Source organism: Coenobita brevimanus, chromosome 113, assembly GCF_032717465.1.
Source record: "Coenobita brevimanus isolate Jiangsu-jjx chromosome 113, ASM3271746v2, whole genome shotgun sequence".
Lineage (NCBI taxonomy): Eukaryota > Metazoa > Arthropoda > Malacostraca > Decapoda > Coenobitidae > Coenobita > Coenobita brevimanus.
In genome coordinates, this window is record NC_137066.1 from 336,489 (window position 1) to 350,000 (window position 13,512).

At 44.6% G+C, this 13,512-nt stretch overlaps 1 protein-coding gene across 1 annotated transcript; it reads right to left on the bottom strand.

The window, feature by feature from the left end:
- Nucleotides 1–525: 525 nt before the first annotated feature.
- LOC145418295 (cyclin-dependent kinase-like 4) lies at nt 526–9,415 on the bottom strand. The gene is made up of 7 exons (XM_080286736.1): nt 9,233–9,415; nt 8,123–8,244; nt 7,331–7,494; nt 6,145–6,342; nt 3,459–3,601; nt 1,232–1,354; nt 526–672 (listed from the first exon to the last, which is right to left on the bottom strand). The coding sequence occupies exons 1-7, from the start codon at nt 9,398–9,400 to the stop codon at nt 526–528; spliced, it is 1,065 nt and encodes a 354-aa protein (XP_080142862.1). The 5' UTR covers nt 9,401–9,415.
- Nucleotides 9,416–13,512: the final 4,097 nt, after the last annotated feature.

Here is a 13,512-nt window from a genome sequence, read left to right on the forward strand (position 1 = left end):
GTCAAGCTATAAAAGGGCACAGTATTGGTGGACTAAATCTCTTGTTGAATGGTGTTAGGAAGAGTTGTCCTTCCGACAGAGTATAGCATAGAGGTTGGCTTTATCCATAACTAGTGGAGGGTTAGTTTTGGCCCAAGTTGATGTGAGAAGAGTACAGTGTTGGTGGACTTAATCCCTTGTCGAATGGTGCTACGAAGAATTGTACTTGCAATAGAGAATGGCATAGAGGTCGGCCTTGTCCAGTACGGGCAGGAGTTGTCGCGTGCCAGCAGCGGGACTCCTGTTGACTAAATCCCTTGTCAGATGGTGTTACGATGAGTTGTACTTCCTATAGAGTATGGCGTAGAGGTCTGCCTTGTCCAGTACTGCCGGGGGTTGTCGCGTGCCGGCAGCGGGACTCCTGGTGGTGTTCTTGGCGGCCGTCCCCTCCACCCTGGTGCCTGCGTCTTGCACGGCGGTGGGGGCGGCGGTGGGGGCCACGGTGGCGGGCAGGGGGTGGGTGCGGTGCAGTCCAAGGCCATTCTGTCAGATGGTAGGCAGGTGGTCGAAGTTGCGTGAGCCCCGGTTGAGCGGATGGCGGATGTCCGGGGATGAGGAGGTGGACACAGAGCCGCCCCCCACGGGTGTGTTGGCCAGCTGAGGCAGTAACATTGACCCCGACACGCTGGGGTTCTGAAAAGTAACGTAAAATAACTATAGTATGGTATTGTGGGCAGGACTGGCAGCAGGAAAGGCATCTGTCTGTGTATCTACCTATCTATCTACCTGTCTGTCTATCTAGGTATCTATCTCTGTCTATATCCAGACGCCATAATTCAGGAAGGAGTGTTTGTTTGTCTTGGAGTTAGTTGTTTTACGGGGAGGGGCACTAACCCCCCACCAACCCATTTATCGACACATCTAATTCTCTTCATTTCTGTACGTATGAGCCTGTGAATATCCCCTTCCTTTACTGCCCAGGTCTCACTACCATACACCATTACACACACACACACACTCTCTCTCTCTCTCTCTCTCTCTCTCTCACACACACACACACACACACACACACACACACACACACACACACACACACACACACACACACAGCATTACACTCCTATCACCTTTAATCTGTCACACCTTTAATCTATCGTACCTTTAATCTATCTCACCTTTAATCTATCGTACCTTTAATCTATCACACCTTTAATCTATCGCTTCACTCTATCACACCTTTAATCTATCGTACCTTCAATCTATCGTGCTCAATCTGGTCCTCCTCAGGGATCTTGTACGTAAAGCCTTTAAAGTAATCATGAGTCAGGAGCTGCTCGCACGTCCATCGCTTGCTGGGGTCACGGTCGATGCATTTCTGTGGCGAGGCAAAGAGCTTTAGGTTGGGTTTCTGTGGCAAGGCAAAGAGCTTTATGTTTGGTTTCTGTGGTGAGGCAAAGAGCTTTATGTTTGGTTTCTGTGGTGAGGCAAAGAGTTTTATGTTTGGTTTCTGTGGCGAGGCAAAGAGTTTTATGTTTGGTTTCTGTGGTGAGGCAAAGAGTTTTATGTTTGGTTTCTGTGGCGAGGCAAAGAGCTTTATGTTTGGTTTCTGTGGCGAGGCAAAGAGCTTTATGTTTGGTTTCTGTGGCGAGGCAAAGAGCTTTATGTTTGGTTTCTGTGGCGAGGCAAAGAGTTTTATGTTTGGTTTCTGTGGTAAGGCAAAGAGCTTTAGGTTTGGTTTCTGTGGTGAGGCAAAGAGCTTTAGGTTGGGTTTCTGTGGTGAGGCAAAGAGCTTTAGGTTGGGTTTCTGTGGTGAGGCAAAGAGCTTTATGTTTGGTTTCTGTGGCGAGGCAAAGAGCTTTATGTTTGGTTTCTGTGGTGAGGCAAAGAGCTTTATGTTTGGTTTCTGTGGCGAGGCAAAGATATTTATGTTTGGTTTCTAGTTTTTTTTTGTGTGTTTTTAATTAGTGACTGATTTGGGTCACTCTTAACTTGAATACTATGTGTGGTTGTGGTAGGAATGAGTCTCCTTGGTTACTAGTAAAAAAATCAGCATTCCAATCTGACTACATTTAAGTTGAATTAAAATTATTTAGAGATGTTTGTAGTTGTGTGAAATCTTAGGAATGAGTCTCCTTGGTTACTAGTCAAAATCAGTCCTCCAATCTGACTACATTTGCCATCAATTAAACTAAATAGTGTTATATATGACTGTAATTGGGTGACATTTTTAGCATTAATTACGAGGTAGGAATGAGTCTCCTTGGTTACTAGTCAAAATCAACTCATAACTTGAATACTAAGTGTGGTTGTGGTAGGAATGAGTCTCCTTGGTTACTAGTAAAAAATCAGCATTCCAATCTGACTACATTTAAGTTGAATTAAAATTATTTAGAGATGTTTGTAGTTGTGTGAAATCTTAGGAATGAGTCTCCTTGGTTACTAGTCAAAATCATCCCTCCAGTCTGACTACACAAAGAGAGGTAAGAGTTTCTGAAATATAAGGAATGAGTCTCCTTGGTTACTATTCAAAATCAGTCCTCCAATCTGACTACATTTGCCATCAATTAAACTAAATAGTGTTATATATGACTGTAATTGGGTGACATTTTTAGCATTAATTACGAGGTAGGAATGAGTCTCCTTGGTTACTAGTCAAAATCAACCCTCCAATCTGACTACACTTGGCCATCAATTGAACGAAAATGAGTCAGAGATGTTTCTGAAGTTTTAGGAATGAGTCTCCTTGGTTACTAGTCAAAAATCAGCCCTCCAATCTGACTACACTTGGCCATCAATTGAACAAAGAAGGGTTAGAGATGGTTCTGAAATTTTAGGAATGAGTCTCCTTGGTTACTAGTCAAAATCAGCAAACAAACGTACTATAGCCATCAGTGTCAGTACCTTATTTTTTTTCTATATATTTTTTGGCATTAAATTCCATGTCAGTTTTAACCCATTTATTGATGTATTGATTTATTAATTGCCATTATGGATGGGGAGTGAGAGACTAACTAGGAGAGTTATGTGAGGTGGAGGGGGGGAGGGAGGGGGAGGCCGAGGATGAGATGGAGGGATGGAGTGGAGAGGTATTTGAGAGAGGGGGGAGGAGGAGGCCGAGGATGAGATGGAGGGATGAAGTGGAGAGGTACGGCATATGAGAGACGGGAGTATAAGTTGGGGGATGGGCACAGGACGACATGGAGGCGATTTGTGTGTGGCCACCCCTTACAGGATTGAGACGTCTGGAGTGAGAGAGAGAGAGAGAGAGAGAGAGAGAGAGAGAGGGAATGTGTGTGTGTGTGGCTAGAGAAAGGGAGGGAAGGAGGGATTGTGTGTGTGTGTGTGTGTGGGGCTAGAGAAAGGGAGGGAAGGAGGGATTGTGTGTGTGTGTGTGTGTGTGTGTGTGTGTGTGTGTGTGTGTGTGTGTGTGTGTGTGTGTGTGTGTGTGTGTGGAGAGAGAGAGAGAGAGAGAGAGTTACCTTGAGGAAGTCGAGGCCGTCGTCTTCAAAGGCCTTGGGCATCTTGGCTTCGATGGCTTCTACGGCGTCTGGCTCGGGTATGCTGAGGCCGCGGAAAAATTCGTTGTCTTTAAATATCCTCATGTGGTCGGGAAGGAGGTCACCTGAGGAAGAAATAGTAGTAGTGGTAGTTGTAGTCATCATCATCATCATTATCATCATCATCATCATCATCATCATCATCATCATCCAGACCTCCTTTCCCACCCAAGGGCAGGATGAGGAGTAGCAACGTCCAGACAGTAGTAGTAATAATACCTGTAATAATAATAATAATAATAATAATAATACTGTAATGATAATAATAATAATAATAATACCCGGTAATAATAATAATAATAATAATAATAATACCCGGATAATAATAATAATAATAATAATAATAATAATGTCACAATGAGGAGTTTGCTACCGTAAGCAGGGCAATAGGCAGGATGCAGGTGGGGAAGGCAGCAGGTGTGTCTGGGTTGACTGCCGAAATGTTGAAGGCCTCAGGCGATATAGGGGTGGGGTTAGTCACTGACCTGATAAACATGATTATTTATGAGTGTGTTGTCCCAGATGATTGGCTGAAGAGTGTCATTGTAAATGTGTATAAAGGGAAGGGTGATGCCCTGGAAAGAGGAAATTATAGAGGTATAAAGCTTTAGATCAGATAAGGAAGGTAATGGAGAGAGTTTTAGAAGGTATGATTAGAGAAAGAGTGAATATTGATGAGATGCAGTTTGGGTTTATGCCAGGCAGGGGGACCACTGATGCCATATTCATTGTTCGACAGCTTCAGGAAAAATATATAGGAAAGAAAAGGGATCTGTACTTTGTTTTGTTGATTTGAAGATGCCCTTTGACAGAATCCTTAGGGAGGTGGTGACGTGGGCAATGTGAAAGCATGGGATGGAGGAGTGGCTGGTTAGGGTGGTTATGCTATGTATGTGGGTGCTCACACGCAGGTAAGAGTGAATGGAGATTTGATGAGTTTTCCGTGAATGTTGGTGTGCATCAGGGGTCAGTCTTGAGCCCCTTGTTGTTTATCATGGTACTTGAAGCCCTCTCACGTGACTTCAGAAATGGACTCCTGTGGGAGATGTTGTATGCTGATGATTTGGTGTTGATTGCAGAGAATGAAAGGGAGGCGGAGGAAAGATTTAGGAAGTGGAGAGATGGTATGGGGCACAAGGGCTTAAGAGTAAATGCAGATAAAACAAAAGTGTTAGTATCTAGGTCTGGTGGCGGTACTGTCTAAGAATAAGGGAGAGTCGTCATGTACAATTTGCCACAAGGGCATGGGAGGTAATTCCATCTTGTGCAGTGTTTGTGATAAGTGGGTGCATAAGAGATGTAGTGGTATCAGAGGTAGACTGCAAGATAATGCAGTGTTTGTGATAAGTGGGTACATAAGAGATGCAGTGGTATTAGTGGTAGACTGCAAGATAATGCAGTGTTTGTGATAAGTGGGTGCATAAGAGATGTAGTGGTATTAGAGGTAGACTGCAAGATAATGCAGTGTTTGTGATAAGTGGGTGCGTAAGAGATGTAGTGGTATTAGAGGTAGACTGCAAGATAATGCAGCGTTTGTGATAAGTGGGTGCATAAGAGATGCAGTGGTATTAAAGGTAGACTGCAAGATAATGCTGATTTCAGGTGTGCGGTGTGTCAGGGAGAGCAGGTGAAGATTGTTAGGCGTGAAAGGACTGAACTTGCTGGTGAGTCTCTTGGGTGTGTGGAAGAGTTTTGTTATTTGGGAGACATGTTGTGTGCTTGAGGTGGGGCTGGAGCAGCTCTGTGGCTAGAGTAAGCAGTGGTTGGAAGAAGTTCAGGGAGCTGTTGTCTCTCCTGACATTGAGAGGGCTTTCCCTCCGTGCTGAGGGGTCTTTGTATGTGGCATGTGTCAGGGAGCTTCCTTACTTTTCTACATCTTGCCTAGTGTTTTCCTGATGAGGTAATGCAATCCCAAAAATAAACTGCTAAGGAAGGAGTGCTAGGGAGCTTCCTTATATTTTCCCGATGAGTTAGTGCATAATAAATCGCTAAGGAAGGGGTGTTAGGCGTCTTACCCAGTGTTTTCCCGATGAGGTAGTGCATAATAAATCGCTAAGGAAGGGGTGTTAGGGATCTTACCCAGTGTTTTCCTGATGAGGTAGTGCATAATAAATCGCTAAGGAAGCAGTGTTAGGAAGGCTTACATTTCCGCCTCTTACCCAGTGTTTTCCTAGTGAGGTGCATAATAAATCGCTAAAGAAGGGGTGTTAGGCCTCTTACCCAGTGTTTTCCTAGTGAGGTAGTGCATAATAAATCGCTAAGGAAGGGGTGTTAGGCATCTTACCCAGTAGGTAGTGCATAATAAATCGCTAAGGAAGGGGTGTTAGGGATCTTACCCAGTAGGTAGTGCATAATAAATCGCTAAGGAAGGGGTGTTAGGGATCTTACCCAGTAGGTAGTGCATAATAAATCGCTAAGGAAGGGGTGTTAGGGATCTTACCCAGTAGGTAGTGCATAATAAATCGCTAAGGAAGGGGTGTTAGGCGTCTTACCCAGTGTTTTCCCGATGAGGTAGTGCATAATAAAGCGCTAAGGAAGGGGTGTTAGGGATCTTACCCAGTAGGTAGTGCATAATAAATCGCTAAGGAAGGGGTGTTAGGGATCTTACCCAGTGTTTTCCTGATGAGGTAGAGTTGATCGACGTCAGACTTGCCTGGCCACAGCGCCTCGCCCTTCACCAGCTCTGCCAGGACACAGCCAATGGCCCACACGTCCACTGCTGTGCCGTACTGAGTGTCACCCACCAGCAGTTCCGGGGCACGATACCACCTCGTTGCCACGTAGTCGGTTAGGTTCTCCCCGGGACCTGTAGTACATGTACATTTATAGTACAACATAGGCTACAGCATGAGTACAGCAAGAACACACACATAACAACATAGCGCAGTATGGTAGTGTCTCCTGTTAATATTTCTAGCACCTGAAGTTACCCGGTTGCTAAGTACTCCTTTAAGTTCTCCTCTGGACCTGTAATACATGTACATTTATAGTACAACATAGGCTACAGCATGAGTACAACAAGAACACACACATAACAACATAGCGCAGTATGGTAGTGTCTCCTGTTAATATTTCTGGCTCATGATGTTACGTGGTTGCTAAGTACTCAATTAAGTTCTCCTGTGGACCTGTAATACGTGTACATTTATAGTACAACATAGGGTACAGCATAGGTTACAAAGATTACAACATAAGGGGTCACAACATAGCACAATACAGTACTGTCACCTCTTAAAATTTTTGGTGCATGAAGGAGGGGGAGGCCAAGGATGAGATGGAGGGATGGAGTGGAGAGCTATATGGGAGAGGAGGTGTTTGAGCTGGGAGCAGGGCAGTGAAATGGCGGGGGACAGGGCGACTTGGAGGCGATTTGTTTGTGGCCACCCCTTGCGGGATTAAGGCGTCTGGCAATAGATAGATAGATGATTGCTTTGTTGCCATGTACTGTGTTAGGTTCTTTTCAGTGTCTGTAACAACTCATTAGGTTACAAAACAGGCTATTACAAGTACAGTACTGATTATGACTATGGAAGTGAAACGTAGTGTGTAAGGGAAAATAAATCGCTAAGGAAGAGGTGTAAGGGAGAATACAGGCTTTCAACTTACTCAGCATCCTGGCAAATCCGAAGTCACACAGTTTAACGACGCCGCTTTTGGTCAGTAAAATATTCTCGGGTTTAACGTCGCGGTGGATGCAGCTGTGTAAGGGAGATTAAATCGCTATGGAAGAGGTGTAAGGGAGAATAAATCGCTAAGGAAGAGGTGTGAGGGAGAATACAAGCCTCTCTACTCACTCAGCATCCTGGCAAATCCGAAGTCACACAGCTTAACGACGCCGCTTTTGGTCAGTAAAATATTCTCGGGTTTAACGTCGCGGTGGATGCAGTTGTGTTTGTGGCAGTACCCGATGGCCTGGACCAGCTGATAGGTGATCTTCTTGACCTTCTCCTCTGGCAGCCTGCAAGTATTATTATTATTATTATTATTATTATTATTATTATTATTATTGTCTTTATCATCATTGTTATTATTGTCATTGTCACCTATCATCATTCTCCTCCTCCTCCTCCTCCTCCTCCTCATCATCATCATCATCATCGTGCCCTTTGTCTCTTGCTGAAGGACTCACACACACACACACACACACACACACACACACACACACACACACACACACACACACACACACACACACACACACACACACACACACACACACACACACACATCATACTTCCTACCAAACAACACATCTATGCATGAATCAGTAACTTACACTTACACACACACACACACACACACACACACACACACACACACACACATCATACTTCCTACCAAACAACACATCTATGCATGAATCAGTAACTTACCCTTACACACACACACACACACACACACACACACACACACACACACACACACACACACACACACACACACACATCATACTTCCTACCAAACAACACATCTATGCATGAATCAGTAACTTACCCTTCACACACACACACACACACACACACACACACACACACACACACACACACACACACACACACACACACACACACACACACGCAACCTACCCTTTCGGATTGTTCTCCAGTTCATTCAGTACAGTCCTATCGCAGAACTCAAACACCAGATGCAGTTTTCTCTTCCGCCGAAACACCTCAATTAAGTTGATTAGGTTGGGATGGTGTAGTTGCTGGAAAAAGATAAGAGAGGGGTTAATTTATGGGCACACTGTCTATCTATCTATCTATCTATCTGTCTGTCTGTCTGTCTATCTGCCTGTCTGTCTTTCTATCTATAGCCAGACGCCATAGTCCCGTGCCGTTTGTCCTTGAGTTGTTTTACGCGGAGCGGCACTAACCCTCAGCCAAACCACTTGTGTCTATCTGCCTATCTATCTATCTATCTGCCTGTGTGTCTGTCTGTCTGTCTTTCTATCTGTCTTTCTATCTATCTATCTATAGCCAGACGCCATAATCTGGTAAGGGGTATTTGTCTTTGAGTTATTTGTTTTACGGGGAGGGGCACTAACCCTCCGCCAACCCACTTGCTGACACCTATCTATCTGTCTATCTATCTATCTATCTATTTATCTCTCCATCCCTCTGTCTCCCTATCTATTTATCCGTCCATTTATCTATCCATCCATCTGTCTGTCTATCAATCTTCCATCCATTCATCCACCGACCCACCAGCGTATCCATCTACCTACCTGTCTATCTATCTATCCATCTATCTATCTATCTCACCTTCAGCATGCCTATCCCCCTCAGTGCTATTTTCTATCAACGGATCTATCTGTCTATCCATCCATCCACCTATCTATCCATCCATCCATCTATCTATCTATCTATCTATCTATCTATCTATCTCACCTTTAGCATGCGAATCTCCCTCAGCGCCATCTTCTTTATCAGCGGATCTATCTATCTATCTATCCATGTGTCTAAACTATTTATCTATCTATTCATCTATCCACCTATCTATCCATCCATCTATCTATCTATCTATCTATCTATCTCACCTTCAGCATGCGAATCTCCCTCAGCGCAATCTTCTTTATCAGCGGATCTATCTATCTATCTATCCATGTGTCTAAACTATTTATCTATCTGTTCATCTATCCACCTATCTATCCATCCATCTATCTATCCACCTATCTATCTATCTATCTATCTCACCTTCAGCATGCGAATCTCCCTCAGCGCTATCTTCTTGATCAGCGGGTCATCCTCTGACTCAACAAACTTCTTTATCGCCACTAGACTTCCCGTTTCCCTGTTTCGGCACTTATACACCACGCCGTAGGACCCCTCGCCGATCTTACTCAGCTTCTCGTACTTCTCCATAAGGCGGGATGAGACGCGGGTTCGCCTGGGGGTGAGAAGATAAGGAGGTGATAAGAAGGTGTTAAGGAGCTGATAAGAAAATGATAAGGAGGTGAAGAAATTTTTTGAGACTGTGTTAAAAATTGCGTCTCGTTATTATTATTATTATTATTATTATCATCATCATTATTACTAGCATCATTATCGTCAATCATTATACACACACACACACACACACACACACACACACGAGAGAGAGAGAGAGAGAGAGAGAGAGTACCGTAGCTGTGTTGTTTGGGCGAATTATTCCTAGAGGATAATCGGTTCCTTGAATCACCCCAGTCGTGTGTGTGTGTGTGTGTGTGTGTGTGTGTGTGTGTGTGTGTGTGTGTGTGTGTGTGGAGGCGGTAAAGTGAGCGATATATAATGGCCGTGAACGTTACTTTGTGCAACGGTTGGTCTTGATGTGGGATTTACGGTAATGAGCAGGTGTTGTGTCAGATCATATCGCTGTTTGTCAGTTTGTTACGTTCTGTTTTGATTTTATTACCTTGTGAGTTTCATTGGCGTTTATGATTATTATTATTATTATTATTATGATGATGATTATGATTATTATTGTTGTTGTTGCTGTCGTTGTTGCTGTTATTATTATTATCATTATTATTATTCATTATTATTTTTGTTAGTGTTCCTATTATGATTATTATATTATTATCCATTCATCCATCATCCAGTCCTGTGTTGCCCCACGAGAAGCGTAGGAGCCCGGGGCTAGGCAAGTTGGTCCTGACATTTAAGATGAGAGTTACCAGCCTCACTCATCCCTGAGTAGCATTATGTGAGCAGTAAACCCCAACCATCCCTTGGATATAAACCTGCACTGGCTCAATCCGACTGGAGCGCAATCCTTATACTGTTTAGTTGTGTATATTGTACATTGAGGAGGAGGTGGAGGCAGGGGATGAGATGGAGGGATAGAGTGGAGAGGTATATGAGAGAGGGGGGTTGTAAGTTGAGGGATGGAGTGAGAGACTAACTATGAGAGTATGTGCAAGAGGTGGTGGGGGAGAGGGAGGGGGAGACCGAGGATGTTGTGAAGGGCAGGGGTCCATGTCAGAGGTCCATTTCCCTTGCCTCTGGTCAGGATGGTTGCATGTCCGAAATTAAAACGCACCGCAGCCACCATCGATCCACCCCTAGCCACATCCACCCTATCCACTCCATCTCATCCACCTCATCTAGCGTGTGTGTGTGTGTGTGTGTGTGTGTGTGTGTGTGTGTGTGTGTGTGTGTGTGTGTACCATTATATCTCATGAACGGCTTGAGCTATCAACATGAAACCTTCAGGGTATCAAGATATGACCAAAATCCTGAACTTGGCCAACAACATATTCTGGCGGGCGATTAGCACTCGACTCCCGAACGCTTTTCTTTCATTTAGAGATTCATTGCCTTCCCTTCCATACTTTAGGAGCTGGAGACGGAAGCCTTCACGTGGTGGCACTGATATAAACGGTGGGGGAGCTGCGTGGTTATATAAACGTCTCTCTCTCTCTCTCAAGGAGGATGGGGTAGGCCTGGTCCAAAAGGAAATTTCTCCCGTGTCAGATGTGTATTACTCTTCCCTTTGGTGTGTATGGTGTCATGCCCTGAATTTAAAACACACTGAGCCACCATCGATCCGCCCTATCCACTCCACATCATCCACCCTATCCACTCCATCTAATCCACCCTAGCCACTGTGTCTCATCCACCCTAGCCACTCCACATCATCCACCCCATCCACCGTAGATACAAGTTCCAGTAGATGCTTTCAGTAGATGTGCAGGAACTTAGGTAGATTTGTATATTATCGTGAAGTAATCAGTCTATCTTTCTATAGCTCGACGCCCTAATCCCGCAAAGGGCGGCCGCAGACAAAACGCCTCCAAGTCGCTCTGTCACCCACCATTTGACTACCCTCCCCCCAACTCACCCACCCCCCTCCCTCATATACCTCTCAACTCCATCCCTCCACCTCATCCTCGGTCTACCCCTCCCTCTGACTCCCTCCACCTCACCTACATACACCCTCTTAGTCAGTCTTTCATTCTCCATTCCCTCCACATGTCCAAACCACCTCAGTGTAAAAAATAATAATAATAATGTGAAAACTGGCATGATAGGCCCGTAGAGTTTTTTTTGTTTTTTGTTTTAAATTTTCGGATCTAGTAAAACTATATTGAAAAATCTATTTTTTTTTTTTTTTTCATTTTTCTGCAAACGTATCCATGTAAAAAATTGCTCAGTATTTATTTATTTGCTTGTTTGTTTATGTTATGTGTGGCAGGACTAAGGCGACAAGTTAAGCCCTTTTAACACCTTACTGTGCTGTGTTATGCTGTGTTATATTCCCGTGTTCTCCTTTTATGCTGTGTTATGTGCTGCTGTTTACCCATGTCTTCTTGCACACGCTACCTACCCTCCCCCTCCTCCCTTCCCTCCCCCCTTCGCTCTGTCTTACCTCCTTCCCTCCCTTCCACTCCCTCCCTCCCTCCTTTCTTCCTTCCTTCCCTCCCTCCCTCCCACCTTTCTTCCTTCCTTCCCTCCCCCCCCTCCCATCTACCTTCCATACCTCCCTCCCACCTTCTGTCCATGCCTCCCTCCCTCCCTCCCTCCTATCATCCTTTCCTCCCTCCCTTCCTCCATACCCCCCTCCCTCCGTCCCTCTCTCCCACCCATCTTTCATCCTTCTTCCCTCCCCTCCCCTCCCCTCCCCTCCCAAGGTTAACTACGCAAAAACAGTCATTTAATTTTCGTGTGTGTGCACCCCATCGCCTGTGACCTTCTGTTGCTTCGAGGATTCACACACACACACACACACACACACACACACACACACACACACACACACACACACACACACATTGACTTCTTGACTGAATAAACTTGTCAGCAAACATTAGGAAGAACACACACACACACACACACACACACACACACACACACACACACACATTGACTTCTTGACCGAATAAACTCGTCAGCAAACATTAGGAAGAACACACACACACACACACACACACACACACACACACACACACACACACACACACACACACACATCATCTTGACTGCATAAACTCGTCGGGAAGCAGTAAAAAGAATAAGAGAGAGAGAGAGAGAGAGAGAGAGAGAGAGAGAGAGAGAGAGAAACAGTACTGATAACAACGTTACGTTAATCCGACTTACGATAGATGTTACGTTAATCCGACTTACGATAGATGTTACGTTAATCCGACTTACGATAGATGTTACGTTAATCCGACTTACGATAGATGTTACGTTAATCCGACTTACGATAGATGGGTTACCTTAATCCGACTTACGATAGATGTTACGTTAATCCGACTTACGATAGATGTTACGTTAATCCGACTTACGATAGATGTTACCTTAATCCGACTTACGATAGATGGGTTACCTTAATCCGACTTACGATCGATCAGGAGGCCAGTTAAATCCCGTCCAGGTTAATCCTCCCTAATTGGGGGTAATACAGTAATTTCCTGGATTTTTTTTCCAACATGGCTGCCGCAGTGGTGTTGTGCTGTGACGTCACTGGGAGAGCCATCTGTGACGTCACTCAGACCTAATTGACTATCTATCTATCTGTCTATTGCCAGACGCCATAATCCCGTAAGGGGTGGCCATTTGACTTTGAGTTATTTGTTTTACGGGGAGGGGCACTAACCCTCCACCAACCCACTTGTTGACACGTAGGTAGCACGTATGGTTTGGTTATATGGTTACCACCCAGCGTTGTAAATGGTTTCTTGGCTTACAGGAAACCATTTGGCTTGTCACTCTATGTAAAGCCACCTGTAAAGGAAAGAAAAGCAATAAGAAGTGACAGGAAAGGTGGGAGAAATAGGAAGAGAGGAGGACAGGCACAGAAAAAGAATGATACAGGCTAAGGAAGAAGTAGGCAGCACTACATCAAGTGAGTGGATGATGGTGAGAAATAGGAAGAGAGGAGGGCAGGCACAGAAAAAGAATGATACAGGCTAAGAAGCAGGCAGCATTACATCAAGTGAGTGGATGATGGTCGCCACCTAATTGTGACGTCATCAAATACACCTGAATACGTC